At 32.9% G+C, this 20,516-nt stretch overlaps 3 protein-coding genes across 4 annotated transcripts; all 3 read left to right on the top strand.

Moving 5' to 3' along the window:
• Positions 1-1,491: 1,491 nt before the first annotated feature.
• On the top strand, positions 1,492-4,756 carry LOC100818214 (WEB family protein At2g40480). 2 transcript variants are annotated; one of them, XM_003538454.5, is made up of 2 exons: positions 1,492-2,111; positions 2,932-4,756. In XM_003538454.5, the coding sequence occupies exons 1-2, from the start codon at positions 1,899-1,901 to the stop codon at positions 4,396-4,398; spliced, it is 1,680 nt and encodes a 559-aa protein (XP_003538502.1). In that variant the 5' UTR covers positions 1,492-1,898; the 3' UTR covers positions 4,399-4,756. The 2 variants fall into 2 exon arrangements, with proteins under 2 accessions (XP_003538502.1, XP_014619729.1); XM_014764243.3 differs by having other exon boundaries at positions 2,929-4,756.
• Positions 4,757-8,038: 3,282 nt separating this feature from the next.
• Positions 8,039-13,772, top strand: LOC100817685 (uncharacterized). The gene is given in 11 exon segments (NM_001255032.2): positions 8,039-8,290; positions 8,403-8,522; positions 9,478-9,546; positions 9,678-9,782; positions 10,119-10,173; positions 11,091-11,164; positions 11,313-11,396; positions 11,488-11,628; positions 12,250-12,315; positions 13,009-13,118; positions 13,449-13,772. Coding segments are annotated over 11 exon segments (1,101 nt in total). The 5' UTR covers positions 8,039-8,182; the 3' UTR covers positions 13,618-13,772.
• Positions 13,773-14,805: 1,033 nt separating this feature from the next.
• LOC100817154 (uroporphyrinogen decarboxylase) lies at positions 14,806-18,467 on the top strand. The gene is made up of 6 exons (XM_003538452.5): positions 14,806-15,173; positions 15,505-15,626; positions 16,430-16,540; positions 16,656-16,844; positions 17,367-17,492; positions 17,917-18,467. The coding sequence occupies exons 1-6, from the start codon at positions 15,074-15,076 to the stop codon at positions 18,430-18,432; spliced, it is 1,164 nt and encodes a 387-aa protein (XP_003538500.1). The 5' UTR covers positions 14,806-15,073; the 3' UTR covers positions 18,433-18,467.
• The last annotated feature ends 2,049 nt before the right edge of the window (positions 18,468-20,516 follow it).

Raw genomic sequence — 20,516 nt, 5'->3', positions numbered from 1 at the left:
GACGACTAAAAGTCATCACAAAATATAAGAATTTTTTTTCTTCATTCTCCTCGTCTTCTTATTCCTTCTCCTTCCTCTTTTCTCATCTTCCACCATTTTTATCTCCAACTGAACAACATACAACAAAAAATCAAAAACATCATCACCATTGTTAGTCGTTACGGAAATTGATGAAATCATAAGTGCCAAATTCAATTATCCTGATCTACTAAGCTTGGTCTAGTAATAGCAGAAGATGGAGAGACGATTTGGACAAACAACCACATTGTGACCCAATCAAGACCTAAAAGACATTCACAAACCCCACATATATAATAGGAAACAAGTGAAATGCATCTAATATTTTAATTCCTCACAAATAAATCACTAACCCAGAGTTATAAGGTTGATCTGATGGTGAAGGAAGATGATGAGAGGTTGTGAGTTCAACTCCCCACTAATAAAAAATTAACAATTAACAACTAACATTTGTTGATAAAAAAAAATCACTAACATAGCCATGATGCATTCTTTCCCCCCAAAAAAAAAACACAATTGCGGTATATAACAATAGTCCAAAAGTTGGAATTCAAGGTGGTGGGGAGGGCACGGGGGATCTATGTACACTTTGGCGTCACAAACCAAGCATGGGTCTCAACCATAGAAAATGGATGTGTGTTTTGTGTGTGTGTTGTTGAGTTGGAGATGAAGATGGTGGAAGATGAGGGAGGAGGAAAGGGAATAGAGAACAAGGGGAAAGAAAAGAGAGAACAAGGATACGAGGATGAAGAAAATAAACAAACTAACATTTTGTTGTTATTTTTAGTCGTTATTATATTTATTTCACTAATGATGTTAAGTGTGAATTGTAGTGATGGAATGATGATTTTGATTCTTTTTAAAATATAAATAACCAAAATGAATTTTCTAAAAGATAAATGATTAAAAAAAATCAAATAGATCATTTATCCTTTAAGAAAATAGTATTGTATCTTCTACATTTTAAAAGGTAAATATTTGTTTTTATATAACTATAATTCGTAATAAATAAACATTTTCAATATATAAATTTTATTTTAAATTTACAATAAATAAAAATTATGATATAAAATAATTTTTAATTAAAGTAATGATTAGAAAGTACAATATATAAATACAAATAATAATTTAAAATTATTGAAATACACTTCTTTTAGTCTTAAATGTAAAAAATAAAAATAAAAATTCTTGATCTCAAATATAATAAAATTTCAGTTAATTTTACTTTACTATCTCAAAAAAAAAATATAATTTTGATGATCTTTGATACCGACTACCAAGTTCTATTATGTGTTATAATATCAATGTGTTATATTTTTCTTGACATATTTTTATAATATTAAAATGTTAAATTTGCGTAGTTTTATATTTAATATTATTTTTTGTTTTTTTAAAAAAGAACACCAGTATACATGTGCAGTGAATCCTGTGTAGTCGATTCTGAATATAAAAATATATATGTAGCCATTGGCGAATGCTTTTACTGCGTGCGCACGATGGCTAGTATTGGCTACTGGACTAGCATAGCAGTGAGTAAGTGGTGGTCGTATCGTTTGGTACCACCACAGTTCTAAAACTCAATCATCTCATAACCCTCACCGCGCCAATCACGCTCCCAATCACCACCAACCACCTTAAAGCGCACCACCATTGCCCATGGTCCTCAGCCCCACCGTATCATTCAACGGAGAAAAGAAAAAGCGTCCTCTGAAACCCTTTCCTTTTCCCCTTTCGCTTACTCGGCCACGCGACATAATCATCACACTTCCATCATCCTAGGATCGCATAAATTCCCCCAATGGGGCTTTCGCGGAAGTCCAAGCTTCCACATTTAACCAACTTTTTCACCTCTGAAACCCGCTTTTCTTGTTTCAGTGGAAATGGCCGAAACTCGAGACGCCGCCGCCGATGGGGTGCCCGGAACTCCCGCCATAAGGGAAATGAGACCCGAGACCGCGACCCATGCGGGAATCGGGTCGGGTGGGATTCGGAGGGTGAATTTCCGAGCGGAGATTGATACGTCACCGCCGTTTGGGTCGGTGAAAGAGGCCGTGACCCGTTTTGGAGGTAGCGGGCCTTGGATACCGTTTTTTGTAAGTTTTTTTTTTTTTTTTTTTTTTTTGCATCTTGGACTTGTGAGTGTGTGTTTGTGTCATTTTTTTTTATTTTTTATTTTTACATACTTCTCCGTCAAGTATTTAAATATCGAGGACTCAATCTCAAGACTATTAGTTAAAGTGAAACAAAAATCCTGCCTTGGTTGATTCACATGTATATCGTAACACATTCGATTTATTAGTTCCAAAAATTAACCATTGGATGCAAATAATGAAGTGGAAGTCAAATTTTGAAGTAAACACGGTTGATCCAGCTTAATTCATGGTTATTAGTTCGAGTATGCATTTGACTTAAATACTTGGTTTATAGTAATCTTATATGTTTCAAATATGATTGTCTTTCTTGATCGATAACTATGGCCTATACTAGAAAAAAAAACTAGGTTGTGCATTTTCTTTAACAAAGCATGAATGCAGTTGCATAAATATTTTAGATGTTGTGGAATTAAAATTAGAATTTCATCTCCCAAGTTATACTGCAATGCAAAGTCAAATTTTGGAGTAAACACTAGGTGGTTGTCTTTTTTTTTAACAAATCTTTATTATGTGAAATACCAAAACTCCAATTCAAGCAACAAAATGATGCAAAAACATGCAACTTTTTTTTTCTTTTCAATTATAATTTTTTTTAAAAATACTTTAATTATTTATATTTGTTTGATTACTTAGAGGAATTTGGTTGCACGGTTAATGGATTACTAATATGATTTAACGAAGGATAGTTCTTTGTACATTCTTGATCCCTGCCCCGTGTGTTAGTTTATCTTCTGATGTAGAAGAAGACTATGATTAGCAGAACAACATTGAAGATTTTGACCTAAAGAAAGTGGAGGAACAAGCAGCAGAGTTGGAGAAGGATTTGATTGTCAAGGAACTTGAAACGCTTGACGTGCTCGAAGAACTGGGAGCTACCAAGAGGATTGTGGAGGACTTGAAGCAGCAATTACAGAAGGAGGCTATGAAATGTTTAGCAACTCAAGATGTAAATTCATATGAACAAGTTGGAACTACTGTTATTAAGGAGATGGATAAGGAAAATTGTGGAAGTAATGTCAATGATCAAGAACAGGTGATGCAAATTCCAAGCCCATGCTCTATGTCATCATCACCTGATATGATCTTAATAGAGTTGAAACAAGCCAAATTGAATCTAGGCAAAACTATAAATGAACTTGGGGTGATACAGTCCTCTGTTGAATCTTTGAATAAGAAGATGAAGAAGGAGAAACTTTTTCTGGAGAGGACACGCGAAAAGCTAGCAACAAAGTTTGCAGCAGTATCTGCTCAAGAGAGGGTCCAAGAGCAAACAAGATTAAATCCACCAGCACCTCATGTAGAGTTCAATTTTGGTAACACTGCAAATAATTTCAATTCTGATTCTAGGCAGTGCAATAGAATGGCCGAGACAAGAAGACCTGAACCTTCAAAGCCCTTGAATGTGTATGAAGAATATGGATTTAGTGTTAAGACTGCTGAGATGAGGTGGCTTGCGGCTAAAAAGATGGAAGAAGCTGCAAGGGCTGCAGAAGCTATTGCTCTTGCTGAAATCAAGGCTCTATCTAATAATGCTGAGAGATCTTCAGGATTAGTTCTGCCAGAACCGGAGAAAGTCACTTTTGCTTTTGGAGAGTGCTCTCCCCTAAACCTCAAGGCTCAGATACCCGAGGAATCAACCTTGAAGAAGGTAATAGATTCCAACTTTCAAGTTGATGAAACAAAAATTTCCAAACTGACTATTCTGAAGAAGTTGGAGGAAGCAGCTGAAGAAGTTCTACACAGCAAACAAGTCTTGACAGATGCTTTAAACAGAGTTGAAACCGCAAACAGAAAGCAGCATGCTGCTAAGGAGGCTCTAAGGAGATGGATTCCTGAGGATGATATGAAGGAGTATAATAACACTATTAACTGCAACAAGTTTCATCAAGCTGGAATTTATCAAGATTCTCTGCAGGATGTAACCAGGTCAACAACATCAAACAATGATCCAAAGCCTGCTTTAAGGACCACAATTTCAATGAGAGATGTACTTAGCAGAAAGCAGGTTCCTGAAGGATATGCTACAAGAAAGGAGATGGAAGAGCACACTGAACGACAAAAGGTAGCATTGAGTCAAATGCTTCAGGCATTGAGGGAAGATCTAACTCTTCCACCGAAGACCGAGAAAGATGGGAGCAATCAGAAGCCGTTCGTAGCACAGAGGAAGAAATTTGGATTCATTCAAATATCACTCCCCTTGGCAAAGCCAAATAAGAAAAGGGGATGAGATTTCAATCCTTAATCCCTATGCATGGATGAATAGCCACTACTCATGCATCTTCATGTCTTCCCATGCCATTCTTTATTGGTTCATGTGTTCACTTTCATTTATATATGTAGATGTTTGTGAGTGTCTGATTCTGTAAAATATGTTGTGTTTGAATGATTGGCTTATAATTATGTAGCTGGCTTTAATGGAGCTAGTAGATTATGTTGCTCTGGTTGGATGCATTAGAGTGATGAGGAATTTATCCACAGGGTATGAAGGTTTTTATTTTATCATTGGATTGATAATTTTATTGTTAGAAGTATGATCTATTATGTGGTTGTACCATTATATGAATTTATATTTGTTGATCAGTGTACATTATGGGAAACTTAAAATCTTCAAACTTCAATTCGCAGACCAGCTGGCTGGTTAAAATAATAGCATTGCTTTAACGTAAAACAATATTGGCTCAAACCAACGTTTACACGCTTTCATCTCTGGTGAATACTTCCTGAGGGATAACTTGCAAAAGAAAAATTATACTCCCTGCATGATGTCTCATAATTATGACAAACATTCCTTCATTTTCGATTCGATAAATAACTAAGAAAACATTTTGATGGTGACATCTTTATAATTATTCCTTATCTAATACTTAATTATGATATCTCATAATTATGGCAAATATTCCTTCACTTTGTAACGAGTAAGTTGTACTCCGATCGATACGACGTTGTGTCTATACTACTTTTTAGGCTCTCCATGCCTATCACCTATGTCTGGGACTTCACTCTTTTGACTGTTTTCTACATGACAAATTACTGGGTAATTCAAGATTATCACATATTTATGTTATTTAAAAATTTTAATTTACCAAAAACAAACTTAATAACATTTGACTATATGTTATGTAGAGATTAGTAGGGATATAGTGATCCCAAATCACGTAACAATTTGTCCTTCTATATGGTTTTTGCATTAGCTGACATGCGCACAGAAGATAAAATGGATGTAAATTACACCCATATCTTCCAACTCTCGAGGTATCCCTTAGTTGGATTGTATATAACTAGAGTTGGATACACGGGAAAGTTTGCCTATTTGAGTCTGCGATTGCATTAAGTCTGCAAATTGTATAGTCTGTCCGTTAAGTCTGCAAATTGTATAGTCTGTAATTTTTTATCAACAGGATTCAAAAGAAGTAAATTAAAAGTGTTTTGGAGGAAGATTAATGCAAAAACTTGAAGAAAAAAAGTTGAAGATTATGACAACTCGCTTAGAGCACAAGAGAGGTCCAATGCGTATCCTCGCTTAGCAACTAGCTCACGCTTAGCACGAATAAGACCCACGAGAGAAAATCCAAAGGCGCACTTAGCGCGAATCCTATGCTAAGCGCATGATCATCGCCATACATCCTAAGCCTGAGCATCTCAAATAGGAAAAATACTCTTCCTATATCCATTATCCCCTTCTCCTCTTTTATCCATTCCTCTTCTTCTATCTACATCAGTCCCCTAAAGTATAAAGTCTCTCATGACAATGAGAGGCTAAACTCCCATTGTTGGGAGCATAGCAGCCAAATAATATAATATTTTCTTACCATCTATTTAATGCAATGCAAAATTTTATTGTTTCATGCATATGTTTAGGGATTAGGCATTGAAAAATATTTATTTTCTAAAGAACTGGAAAGAGGCATCTAAACAGCTCATTGTTAGGGATAGAGTGATCTTGTTTTGCCTATACATACATATCCAAACTTCATGCAAGTGAATTTTGGGAGAGAATAAATAAATGAGGCTCTTCGAGGAATCAGGGTTGAGTATCTTAGTAGATATGAGTGAAAATTGGAATATCATTAAATAGAGAAACACCTTAACATTGAATCAAGAGTAGTTAGACATGCTAGACCTCAATATATCTTAAATTCTGAATTTATCTTTAAGTATTCAAACGCATTATCATCATCTTTATCATTTTTTATTTTAAATCTTTATCTTATCTTTTAATTTAAATTCCTTATCTATTGCTTGCAAATTGAGTTTGTATCAATCTAAGTACAAACAAAGTTCCTATGAATTTGACACTCAGACTTCTGAATACTTTACTGTTTGAGACGAATTTGATATATGTGTCAATAAGTTAACAACTCTCATATCACTTATTAGTCGAAATGTCAATTATCATTGAAAAAGTAGGTTTTTTAACGAATTCTTTAAGAAAACTATAGGTTACCTGTTTAACTTGTGGTCAAACCCATTTGACTTAGGTAAAATGGATCGAGTTGAAAAGCAAGCTTTTATATTGATGCCCATAGCTTGCACGAACAACAGGTTATAGGGTGACTTGTGGGTTAAAGTCCAAATGTCTAAGTCTAGATAAAAGTAATCATGAAGTAGAGTACTAGTTAAGAGAAACTCAACTATCTACAAATGTTGCTCGATTTGCATAGACAAGAACCAAACTTTGACATATGTTTAAAAATCCTAAGCTACTAGTTACTTGGATTATACCTTGTAGGCCAATTCTAGAGCTGGGCATTTGGGCTCTGGTCCATGGACAACTTGCTTAACCTACAGCCCGCATGGGCTATGGGCTTTTTAGCTTGACCTATTTAACTAGCGGGCTAAACGTTTTTGTCCACGGTCTTTGCGGACCATTTAAAATAAACATGTCTAATTTAATAGTAATATCTGTAGGTCTAATTATTTTTGGGGTGAAAACACAGTGAGCCCGTAAATAAACAAGAGAAGCCCATCTACATGCTTTTTGTTTTGTAGGTTAGACACTTGGGGACATGGGGTTCTTTTCAAGAAAAGAATGGTATATTACGCTGCTGCTGCTCCATTCCATCCTCCATCCTCCTTCTCCTACTCAACTCGCACTCGCAGAGAGCATAATAACTTAATAAGTTAAGATGATATTATGCAGGTGGCATATATTTAACCATCCAATGATTTTATATATTTGCTATATAGGTTTTATTATTCAGTGGCAAGACTTTTTTTTTTTTTTTACGTGAGATATTTTTTTTTGACGAAAATATGTGAAAATAAAAAATTATTTACGTAAAAGGTGTAATATAAAAATTATTTACATGGTTTTTTTTTCGTCGATTGTATTTACACGGTGAAATGCTAAAAGTAACGTTTAATAGAAAAATAATTTATGACAAAAAATATTATAAAAATTTAATAATTTAATAACACATTTTTGTAAAAAGAAAATACACAGATATATATTAACAATCAATTTTCTGGAAAAAAAATATTCTTCAATATAAAGTATTATATTTTTTAATACAAAATTAGACACGGTGGAAAGGTTGTAGTGTAATTTTATAGGAAAAAACTGTATATCTTAAAGTAAGAAAAGAGAAAAGTGTAACGTTTAAATTCTCAGGGTAGGAAAGTGTAAAATATATTTAATGAAAAAATTGAAAATACAATAAATTAATTAAATTTATTTTACAAATTAATCATTCAATAAAGTGAAACGATTTTCATGATTATCCTATTTAGAATATTTGATTATCCAGTGAAGAGCTGAGCTCGTGAGATGTCACGTGACTAGAGAGTAGCAACCACACGCGAGTACTACGCAGCTATGGATCAGAATTACAACTACTAATAATCAAGATTTGCAGATTTGTGAACTCACACACACCAAAGACTGAAACTAAACAAACAAACAAACATCGTCGTCTTCATCGTCATAATCATCTAATTCTTCTTCTTTGTTCAGCTTCCGTAACCGTAACGTTAACGTCATCGTCATCGTCATCGTCGTTTATCCCAAAACGATGGACTTCACCACTTTCGCAAATTCCATATCCTATTCTCATGCAATTCCTCCAATACACCCTTATCGCCTTCAACCCTCTCCTTTTCCCCTTCACCTCCCATTTTCGGTACGTAATTCTCTCTCTCTCTCTCTCTCTCTCTCTCTCTCTATATATATATATATATATATTATTTTTGTTATTTCATTTACTGTGAATTTTTTGTTGTTGTAATTTTCAGAATTTAAAGCGTTCGGGTTTGGTTAAGAATCGGCTAATTGCTCGTTGCACTTCTAAGTCCGATGAATTTGGTTCTGTTAATGGGTTGCAATTCACGCCCAATAAGCTTTTTGTGGAGGAGGTATCGCTTCTACTCATTTTCCTTTTTCTCTTTTCGAGTGTTCAATTTCATTTTATTGATTATTTATATATTTTCCAATGTTCTGTATCCAACCGAGGAGATTAGGGGTTTTTCTTTTACGTCCGGCTAAGGGCACCGGTTAAAAAGTGTTCGATACGCACCTTATCAGAAATTTTATTTACTTAATAAAGATTGAGTGATTTTTATGTTTTTGGATATACGGTGTGTTTTAGAAGAGCTTAGTTCAGCTTATGAAAGTGCTTATGACATTCGTATAAACTTATTTTAGTTTATTTTTGTAAGTTTCACACAGAAGTTTAACAAAATGAGTTCATGTTTAGGGTATTTCAAGAAGGTTCATAGTCAAGCTTATGAATGAGCTCTTATGTGATAAGATTATATCAGATAAGGGTTTGTTTGGAAGAGGTTATTTACAACTTAACTAGACTTATTTTATGACAAACACTTGTGCTAGCGTTTGGGAGAGCTTATTAAAATAGCTTATGATACGTCTTTAAAATGTTTTTAGCTGATTTCAATAAGCTATCTAGGATGACTTAGGAAAATAGCTTACAACTTTTGTGAAAACAATTTAATCCAATTTCCTCTTCAATAGTAGAAACAACTTATACATAGTTGCTTATATGATAAGCACTTACTCCATATGCCCTTGATTTAGATGTTTACCTACATGTGCCCTAAGTACATAATATTCATAAACTCTTGTTTGATACAAGTTTATCCAATAAGTACTTGATTAAATTGTTTATCCAAACATGTTTGTAATAAAATAAATTATTTTTTTCAATAACTACTTTTTAACTTTTGTTTTCTTTGCGCAGGTCTTTTTTCTTTACACTTTCCATTTCCCCTCCATATTACAGAATTTTGTTGGAGCAGTGAGTTTATTGATGTAAACTGATTGTAACTCTTCTTATTTGGTGTTTCCTTCCAGGCTATTGGGGCTGAATATGGGGAAGGCTTTGAGACTTTTAGGGCAGATGGACCACTAAAAGTTGATGTGGTAAGGAATTTTTTGTCATCATGGAATTTTCTAGTTTTTCTTTAGAATCAGATGAATTGCCTCTCTGTACTTTTCTGATGCTAGTATACTGTAATTTATGACTGAAGGATGCTAATTCTATTTGAAAATAGGACTATTTGAATGAGAAATTGCAAGATGGTTTTCTTCAGCGCATACGCTATGCTATGAAACCAGATGAAGCTTATGGACTGATCTTCTCTTGGGACAATGTGGTGGTAAGTAATTTTAACTCAAAACTTGTAGGTTTCATTTATTTATTTTCTTTTTCTTCTTATTTTAGTTTTAGGGGTAGAATGAACCATGCTAGATTGTTGTTTTTACTGTTGTATGTTTTCATGTTTTAGAAATGTTAAAAATGATGCTAGTTGAGTTTATGTCTTTTATTGCAATTTCATGGAAGATTTTGTATTGTTCTGGTTGTTAATTACATGTAGGGCTGACTGCTGTGACTGAGTCTTGGGAAAAGAAGTGCATCACCTTATGTTTATGTAATATCATACAACCAGTTCATTTAAACCAATTTCCTGATAAAAGCATGCAATTCATTTCAGGCTGGTACACGAGCTCTAAAAAGGAAGGCATGGGAGCAGCTGGCCTTTGAAGAGGGTATGTTAATTGTTATACTTCATTACTTTGGGGCTTTAGATGGAATAATCTTCAAAGATGTGCTCTTTTAGATGAATGATACAAAATAGAAATAAAAGGACAGGATCTCCATTAAGGAATGAAACAACTCATCAAAAAGTATAACAAATAATCATTCCTTTGTTAAGATATAACATTGATATATGTCTATTTGGGAATACATTTTTTTTTAAAATTAGAATTTAACTTTTTCAACTCATCAATTGTTCAAAATGTTTCCTCTTCATTGTTGGTAGATGATAATGGAAACTTTAGAAGATTTGTTGAAAAGCTTTTTGAAAACGGTAGCGGCATAGCAGTGCGCAGCAGCCATTCTTTTTGAATAATTAATAATATTTTCATCCTAGTTGTCATAATTAATAACAGAATCTGTCTTCTGAATTTTGTTTATTTCCTTGACTTATTTATTTTTAATTGTGAATATGTCATGAACTTTGAGCATTTTTTTTTAATTTTCAAGTATTTATATACATATAGCTTAAATTATCTAATCTATACAAAAAAAGGTTTAATTACTCATTTGGTCTCTTTACTTGCACAATATTTATGCTTAATTCCTTGTATCTAGAAACTACTTGTTTTAGTCTCTACACATACTTTTTAATCTGTTTTAATCTCTGCAGTCCAAAATCCCTAGGACTAAAATAGATTAAAAAGCAGGTGTAGGACTAATACACGTTAAAAAGTGTATGTGTAGGCAAGTAGTTTCTAGGCATAGGAACTAAAATGTAAAGATTGTGTAGGTATAAGGATCAAATGAGTAATTAAACTTAAAAAAACTCAGAATAACAGTCATCCTTCTATGAACTATCCCTCCATTTTGTGATTGGCCACTACATGCTACCATCCAATATTGATAACTATGATATCATATGCAGGAAAGGATATTCCGGAAGAAGGTGATATGCACAAATTACTGTTTTATGCAGGTGCTGATTATGTGTTGCATAAGGTGAGTTTGCCATTTTCTTTTGGTTTGTTGGTTTTACATGGGCATTGAATTATGAAGACATGATTCCTTAAAGATAACATCATCATTAGAAGTCTAAAATGTTGCTCTGAACATTTTTCTTTGCTGATTATCCTTTTTTAATTTGCAGTTTTTTCTCTCAGATAAGGCGGAAAATGAGCTGAATAGGCTAAAGTTAAGGTTTTCTCAGATATATTATGATAATCTTGTCAGAGTAAGTTGTTGTCTTGATTTATTCTGATGGCTATTGTCAAGGGTCCAGAAGAGTAAAACCTGACATTTCTAGCATGTAACTTTGTCTCTAGCTTGAAAAACCAATGGATGGCCTCAATGACTGGTTGGAAGCAGTTTATACAGCTCGCATCCCCTGTGCTGTGGTTTCAAGTCTTGATAGAAGAAATATGTTAGAGGCTTTGGAGCGAATGGGGCTCAGCAAGTATTTCCAGGTTGGTTTTAAGAAGAGTGTACAAGAAATCAATTCATGCCTTCTTTCTCCAATCATGGCATTGAAAAGCATATTGGTACAAATAACAAGTTTTGCTTGAACTTGGGTTGTACTGAAAGACCACCTGATCTTACTTCTTTCTCTAGCTATCATTGCCAATTATAAATACTATGTAGCTTGTTTAATTCGGGTATTGGCTTTGACTGCAGTTTGAGTCACGGTCAATACATTTGGAAAATTCTGTTCACATATTTTAATTAAGAAAATAAAGGAGTTTGTTTATGCTGCAATTTATGATCTAGATCCAATATAGGGAAGATGAATGCTAGTAAGGCACTATTTATTGGGTAAAATCCATGTGGGTCCCAATCCATATTTACTAGTTCTCACTCCGTACTTAGTGTAACTTACATGTGTCATCCGATTATGGAGTGTTGTGCTAGCATTTCTCTTATATAGGGAATTAGGGATACAAAATGGCTTTCCCTACTTTTCGTGGGCAACCCCAATTTGATAACTTGGCCACTTTATGGCTAGACTTCAGCCTAATTTATGTACTAGATATAGTATATGAATTTATACATAACTTCACATGCCCTGAAATTTTCCACTTGATTTGCAGGCAATTGTGACAGAAGAGGATGGAATGGAGTCAATAGCTCATAGATTTCTTTCTGCTGCTGTCAAGGTAGAGTTCCATCCACCTGATTCTATTTTTGATGAAATGTTTCTGGCTTGAAATTATTACTATATTTATTATTGTATTTTAACACTTGCCTTTACAACATGTAGTATAATACTATAATTACACTCATGCAAGTTTCCAGGTCCATCTTTACAAAATTGTAAATACTAACACTGCAGAAATTTGGAAAGTTATAGTAGTAGTCGTCTACCATCTACGGCCAAACATGGACAGCAGCACTGAATTTATATAACTTCTATGTTGTTCAATGCAATGACAAGAGAATCAAATATTTTCTTTAAAGATGTGGGATGAGTGATGTTGTAGTTTTAAAAGGTCGAGATGCTTTTATTTTTTTGGGGTGATATCTTTGTCTAGTATTTTTTTTTATATTAAGATCCTGAAAGCATCTTAGTAAAGCATGGAAAATTTTGGAATAATAGCTGCTGCTAATTGTGTGCTTAGACTGTGTTCACAATCCTTACAAAAAAATGACTGTTCACAATAAATGGCAAAGGCCCAAAGTGAAAATAAAGAGGCGAATGTTTAGATGTGGCATTGATATTATATGTAGGGTTGTTTAGGTTCCACTGGCTAATTACACTGGCTAATTATTCTGCAAGTCTTCCATAATTATTTTCTCATTCTTACAATATTCTGCTATCTTTTGAATTGTTTGCCTATATGCCTTGCCAGTTGGATCGGAAACCTTCCAAGTGTGTGGTTTTTGAAGATGATCCTAGAGGAGTAACTGCTGCGCACAATTGTACAATGATGGCCGTAGCATTAATTGGAGCTCATCCTGCGTGAGTAATCACATTTATGCATAATAATATAAGATGTTGGTATGAAAACAAGATTTTTATGAAACATCTTAGAAATGCATATTTCCATTTTAATGCTTTTCATGTCCAAACACCATTTCCCATGTACACAAGTACATTGAAGTGGATAGAAATCCAACTTGACATATGATTGAGTCAGCTTGTGTGGGTTAACATTAATCCAACGCATTTCCCTTCTATTGAAATGAAAGAGTAATTTCCATTCAGTTAAACACTTGAGTACTTGAAAAAAAAAATTGATGAAATTATTCTTTTTGGCATTTAGAAACTGATTGATGTTGAAACCTGCAGGTATGATTTGGGGCAGGCTGATCTTACCGTTGCTAACTTTAGTGAACTTTCTGTGATCAACTTGCGAAGACTATTTGCTAACAAGGGTTCTTCATTTATGGACTTACAGAAGCAGATCATAGAGAAAACTCCTCCCAAAAGGAAACTTACGATAGACACCATTTTTTAATACATTTTCCTTCCCATCCCCCCCCCCCCGCTAAATTTCCTTGTAATTAAATAGTTATGCTGTCGTAATTTTTTTTTATATATAATAAAAATTGCAATCAGTTCGGTCTGATTTAATCCGTATGTTTTATATCAATTTCTTTTCTTTTCACTTATTACAGTTTTGTCTAAGTTGTATTTGGTCATTTGGATCCCCCCTCCCCCGCGTCTCTGTTTTTATTTAAACCTAATATAGTTTGAAAATGAAATTTGACTGAGATTATTAGAAACAGCATAATGAGGGAGCCAAATCCTTAGTAATGTGTATTTTACCTATATAGATGCTAAATCGTGATATTTAGCATGTTTGGCATATGAATAATTTTGCATCTATAAGCGAAGCTAGTACAATAACTGGTAAAAAAAATGGTCTCACAATTTATTTTTCATCGTGACAGGTTGCATATTCTCACTCCTATACACAAATGACTTGAGTAACAAAAAGAATAAATTGGCAGGAAAAAAGGACTAACCATTATAGTGACAAAGAGATATATAATAATCCTGTTTGCGAGTACTAGTAATATATTTTTTAACAATTAAAAAACATTTTTTTTACATATTTTAACATATTGTTGATTAAAATTATAAAATTGTTAGTGAAATTATTTAAGTAGTGGGTCACAGTAAATGTGTATTAATAACATTTTTTTATTCCTGTTGTAAAAAAATCATTTTTTAATCCATTTTGTCATTTTAACTTAGTTAAATTTATTTTAGTTTGTCTGAAATTTTCCTTAAATCCTTTTTACTACCTTGAGAGAAAATAACTACTAGGATCGGTCTTGATGAAAGTTTAGATAATATATATTTAATGAAAAAAAAATCGACCCATTATTCAACACGAAATTAACTTTATATTGTTTTTTTTTCCTCAGCTGGTTTTTGAATGGGAAAATAAATTGGATAAGTAGGTTTGAAATTTAATTAATTACATATTTTGTCCATTTATTTTAAACTTTTTTTTACTTATTCAAATTCTGAGACCATTTTTTTGTTGTAGTTTTAAAAAAAATTTAGCTAATAAAAAATATATTAAAAAAACATATTAGAAAATGTATTCCTGCAGTAAAAAATCCTTAAATTTTTCATTTTAATCATTTAACATTTTATTATTAATGCAAACTAGGTGGAACTTGGAACTTGGAACTTGGAAGTGTACTGTCACAAAATTCCATGGAGCAGTTGGTGACATGGCAAAAGCAGAACAGATTAGGGATTGCCATTGGTGAATCCTATTAGTATTGCTGATCTGATTCAATCCCTTATCTTTCCTCCCTTCCCCAATCCATACCCATATCATATCGCATTCTTCAAACTTACTGCATTCAATTTCTCTCTCTCTACAACGCAACACACACACACACACACAAAGAGAACTTTTCAGCTTCACTCTTCATTTCAGTTCAATTTTAAACATGCTTTGCGTCAACACTGCCTTCACCTCTTTCTTACCCAGAAAATCAACTTGCGTCTTTTCCTCCAAATCAACCACCCCAATTTCCTGCACCCTCCAAGGTATTATTTTTATTATTAGGGCTTTTACTTTCAGGGCATTTGTTGCCCATTTTCAGTGTTCTTCTCTTGACATCGTGGAGCTCTTAAATTTTTTTGCCCCCGAATTAAATAAAATTTTCTTTTTTATTATAGTTTAAAGCCCAGAACTCATAGTTGACGATTTTCATTACTACCATTTTGCCATGAACCTGTTATTGTTTCAATTCGTTGCGTGTTTTTAGTCGTCATTTTTTGGTCAAAGCTCAAAACCCATTCTTCAATTTTATTTCCTAATTAATGAATGAGTTTTTTATTATTTTATATCTGAGTTATTCTGGAAAATCTTGTTCAGGAACAGTTGCAGAGCCAAAATCTACAGCTGCTGCTGAACCGCTTTTGCTAAATGCAGTTCGCGGGATAGATGTTGAAAGACCCCCGGTTTGGCTCATGAGGCAAGCAGGGAGGTACATGAAGGCAGGTTCATGAAGTTATTTCCATTGTAGTTGTAGATGTCAAACTTTATTTTAGGTTTAGGACAGCCTAGTTTGGTATTTTGTGTTGTAATTTTTGTGTATATTGTCTAGAAGTTGCTTTTCTGAACCACTTGCTCTTTTAGCCGGAATGAAAGACCAGAGTTGACTTTGTTTCACATGTGCAGCGGATTGTGTTGCTTTATGAAAATGGAACTGCTTTTGGACTCTGTTGGGGTAAACTTCTCCATAAACACATAAAATGAGAAGGAAAAATTAAATAACGCTCTTTCATAAGCTAAAATTAGCTCATGTATAAGTCAAAATCATCTTTTGGAGAAGCTAAATGAGAAAACTTTTGCAAATTAACTATGCTGTCATAAGCTAATGTTAGTTTATGGAAGAAGCAGATTTTTTTTTTGCTTCTTATTTCCTTCTCCTACAAGTTCTTATGGAGAAATTTATTTAAAAAGGGTTTTGGGGTAAATAGTTGTGTTGTTGTTAACTCTCATTTTTCAGTTTTAATCTTGTCTGAAACCAAACATGGCTAGCAGAATGTTTTACATTTTCCAAAATTACATTCACATCAGAAAATTTTCTAGAGGTTTTTTCAGCTGAATTTAGCCCAAGAATTTGTTTGAATTTCCAAGATCCATGCTATTTGCTTCAATTGTAAATTTAAATCCAATGCCTTTCTTGTTATAAATGCAATCAAATGTCAAATTGGCTGTGTTCTTATTCTTCGTGAATTATGAGTTAAGTGTGTTGGTTGAAAATAGATCTAATTTGTCAAGCTTTATTTACCAGAGTTACCAAACCATCTGTGAGAAATATCCTTCATTCCGTGAAAGATCTGAAAATGTTGATCTCGTGGTGGAAATTTCTCTGCAACCGTGGCATGTTTTCAAGCCTGATGGAGTAAGATAACTCTCTGGCACTCATTAATTTATTTATGCTTTTTCATCACACTTTTTGTGTTATGGTTCTGATTTTGTTTCCATTAATAATTTGCTTGATGCTTATTCTGTGACAGGTGATTTTATTCTCAGACATTCTTACCCCACTTTCTGGAATGAATATACCCTTTGATATTGTGAAGGGTAAGGGTCCTGTTATATTTGATCCTATTCACACATCTGCCCAGGTTGATCAAGTGAAGGAGTTTATTCCTGAAGAATCAGTTCCATATGTTGGTGAAGCACTGACAATTTTGAGGAAAGAGGTTAGACTGGTCCTATGTTCTGTTGCATTTCTGCTTTTGTCCTTTTTACACCCCACTTCCTTTTTATAGCAGAAGCATGCCTGTTTAGTCAAGTTCCATAAGACAGGAAATTCTTTGTTTGTTTGACTTAAAAAGAACTCTCTGTATTTTGTGGATGCTCATTGCTTGTGAATCATAGTTGGGGGCTTGTAATAGCATGGAGTGATGGAGAAAAGTTGATTGAAGGCATATCTCATGTGGTACTTGGGGGAACATATAATCTTGAAAACTCGCAGAACTATCTATTTTATTGAACTGTCTACCCTGTAGGTGGCTATTAAGATACTGAGTTAATCTGCCTTTCCTATTTGTATTAAAAAGTTGTTTCATGTACCAGTAAATGTTGGAGCTTCATGGAGACCCCAAGTACCTGACATCTAAATTTCTTTTTATTGTTGCTTTATCATTATTTTCTGTGGCCCAATTGATGTATTATGCCGCTATGTTTTACTATCTTATGGAATTCAGAAGTATTGATTGCAGGTGGATAATAAAGCTGCAGTCCTTGGTTTTGTCGGGGCACCGTTCACTCTGGCATCATATGTGGTTGAAGGTGGTTCATCAAAAAACTTCTCAAAAATAAAGAGATTGGCTTTCTCAGAATCCAAGGTAATCTTCAACCATCTTCCCTTATCATCAGGTAGAAACTTGTTGCTTATTGCATGCAACTTACACGTTCTTATGTTTTAAATATGTTTTTTCAGCATTTTGAAACCTGAAATATACTGATGAGTCCAGATGGTTGCCAACAAATCCTTGAGTTGGTCATTTAGCTAGAAAATTAGTTCTGGTTAAACTGAAAAGAAGTTAGCATGGTTCATATTACCATAGTTGTTTAGATTATTCTTTTGTTTTCTTTTATTTCGTGTGTTACGACAGAGCTTTTACATTGATGGGACAAATTGAATTTTGATATATACACGATTAAAAATCTAGTCTTAGCCGAGAAGGAAGTCATTTGTTAATCAAGTTCTGCACTATTTCTTTAACTCATTACACTTAATTACTTTATGAAACTGTGATTCGTCCACAGATCCTGCACTCGTTACTGCAGAAGTTTACAACATCAATGGCAAGATACATTCAATACCAAGCTGACAATGGAGCTCAAGCTGTTCAGATCTTTGATTCATGGGCAACAGAACTCAGTCCAGTGGATTTTGAAGAATTCAGTTTGCCTTACTTGAAGCAGATCATTGATACTGTGAAGAAAAGTCATCCAGACCTCCCTTTGATCCTCTATGCAAGTGGGTCTGGGGGCTTGCTTGAAAGACTAGCTTTGACAGGTGTGGATGTAGTTAGCTTGGATTGGACGGTTGATATGGCTGACGGTAGGAGGCGACTGGGACCGAATATAGCTGTCCAGGGGAACGTCGACCCTGGTGTTCTTTTTGGTTCAAAAGAGTTCATCACTGATCGGATAACTGATACTGTGAGAAAAGCAGGTAGAGGGAAACATATCTTGAATCTTGGACATGGCATTAAAGTAGGTACGCCTGAGGAGAATGTTGCACATTTTTTTGAGGTTGCTAAATCAATCAGATACTAAGAAGCTAATTATGATTAATTAATTCTTTTGTTTAATTGCACTTTTAGTTTCTTTACTATGATCGATGTTTGGTTTTGATTCTCTAATGCATTTTATCAGTAACTAAATTTCCCATTTTTTCTAATTGAAAAAAAATGTCCCTCGTTAATCTGTCATCTAATTACGAATAAAAGTGAGGGACATGTACAATGATGTATGTACTTTGCACAATACTTTACGGAGTTACCATACTAATGAACTCTCCTGAATTTAGTTTACTTAAATATCACAATATAAACAAAATACTAGTATAAAGTAACATATGTGAATAAATAAAAGTAATCAGTTAATCCATTAAAATGTATTATTTAAAAAGTACCATATCACGTATTTAATTTATAGTTTCCATTATAAAAAAAAGTTATTAGTTTCAAAACTAAAATTGTTAGTAATTGGACTATAAACTAACAGTGGAACTTGATTTTTTTTTTCAATTTAAATATTAGTTTATTGTTGTAAAAATATAATAAAGGAGAACCAAAATTACAACACTGTCCAAAGTAGAGCAATTGAGCCATCTAAACAAGTATTAAAGGTCGAATCGGTCCCAAGCGAATATGTTGAAAACTGGTCCATCGACAAGTAAATAAATCTATAGCTATGCTTTAGCAAACATAACTCATAAGCTAGCTGAAAGCATAAAGATTTTGTTTGAGAAAATTAACTGAAAAATTAATTTATTAAATTATAAGTGTTTGATAAAATTAATTGTTAAAATAATTGAAAAGTGTAAAATGATTGAAAATTAATAAAATCATGATTTATTTAAAAATAATAAACAAAAAATTTGATAAATATGTTAAAGATAGAAGAGAAGAAAATATAAAAACTTAGAAGGTAATATTTTAAAAAAACGTTAGAAGTTAGTAAAAAAAAGTTGTTTATCAAACAAGCAATAAATAATTAAAATGTCTTATCGAATATAGACATAAGCTAAAAGCTAAAAGTTAGGAGCTGAAAAGCAGGAAGTTAGTTGATTTAATTAAAAGCATTTGATAAGACTAACAAATAAATTAACTAATAAATCTCAAATGACTCAAAAAGATATTTTTAATATTTGAATTTCATTTCTAATAACTTATCATCTTAAAAAGTTGGATAATAATTTTTAAATTTTGTTTTATAAAAAATGGTAAAATAAAATTTTCATTTTCCTGGAAAATTAAAATTAAATTAAATTAACTTAATTTATTAGAATTATATTGTTTAAAATCATTTTTTAACATTTAAATACTTTATTAATAATATTATTTAAAACAAAAAAAAATATTTTTTCTTTATAATTTTTCTTAAATATTATTTTTTACTTGTATAATAAGAACTTAAATGTGTATGTCTCTCACTTGCCTAATTACAAAATAATTATAAGACTTGATATGATAAGAATTTCTAATCTTAAGGAGCCATGTAATAATAAAAATTTGTGTCATGTGCGTGTGAGAATGTAAAATCATGTATAAGAGTTCTTTCATACAGCAAACAAAAAAAAAAGAATTTTTAAATTGAATTAAAAGGTAAAATATAAATTCAATTAAAATTAAAATAGTAAGAATAAACTTGAGGATAAAAAAGCTAAAAATTTAAAGTTAACTTATTTTTCATAAGTTATTTCAAATAATTTATCAAAATAAGTAATTTTAAGGAACTTATAAAAAATATGCTCGATCATCAAATACTTATCTTGATCAAAGGAACTAATAAACTAATTAAAGGAATTTATAAGCTACTCAAAAGGTTTATCAAAATATCCTTATATCCTTAATTTTTACATAGTTTTTGTGAATCAATTTGAAAATTAAATTAAATATTTCTAAAATTGGTAAATAAATAATTATTTTAAATGTGTTTAACGCCATTTAAAAAAAAAAACAAAAACAAAAATGCATGGTATACCATCCAAAACCCAACGTAAGATATGCTTCTAGGGCACCCAACCGGGGCGTAGGCCTGACCACCAACGCATGTCAGTTTGTGGAGTGAAACTTCCTGCACCAAGCAAGTATATGGAGGCGCACGAAGCAACACTACAGTCTCCCCTGTGGCGG

This window comes from Glycine max, chromosome 11 (assembly GCF_000004515.6).
Source record: "Glycine max cultivar Williams 82 chromosome 11, Glycine_max_v4.0, whole genome shotgun sequence".
In the NCBI taxonomy this organism is placed as follows: domain Eukaryota; kingdom Viridiplantae; phylum Streptophyta; class Magnoliopsida; order Fabales; family Fabaceae; genus Glycine; species Glycine max.
The sequence above is the reverse complement of the archived record's forward strand: the minus strand, read 5'-3'. Positions and strand labels throughout refer to the sequence as shown.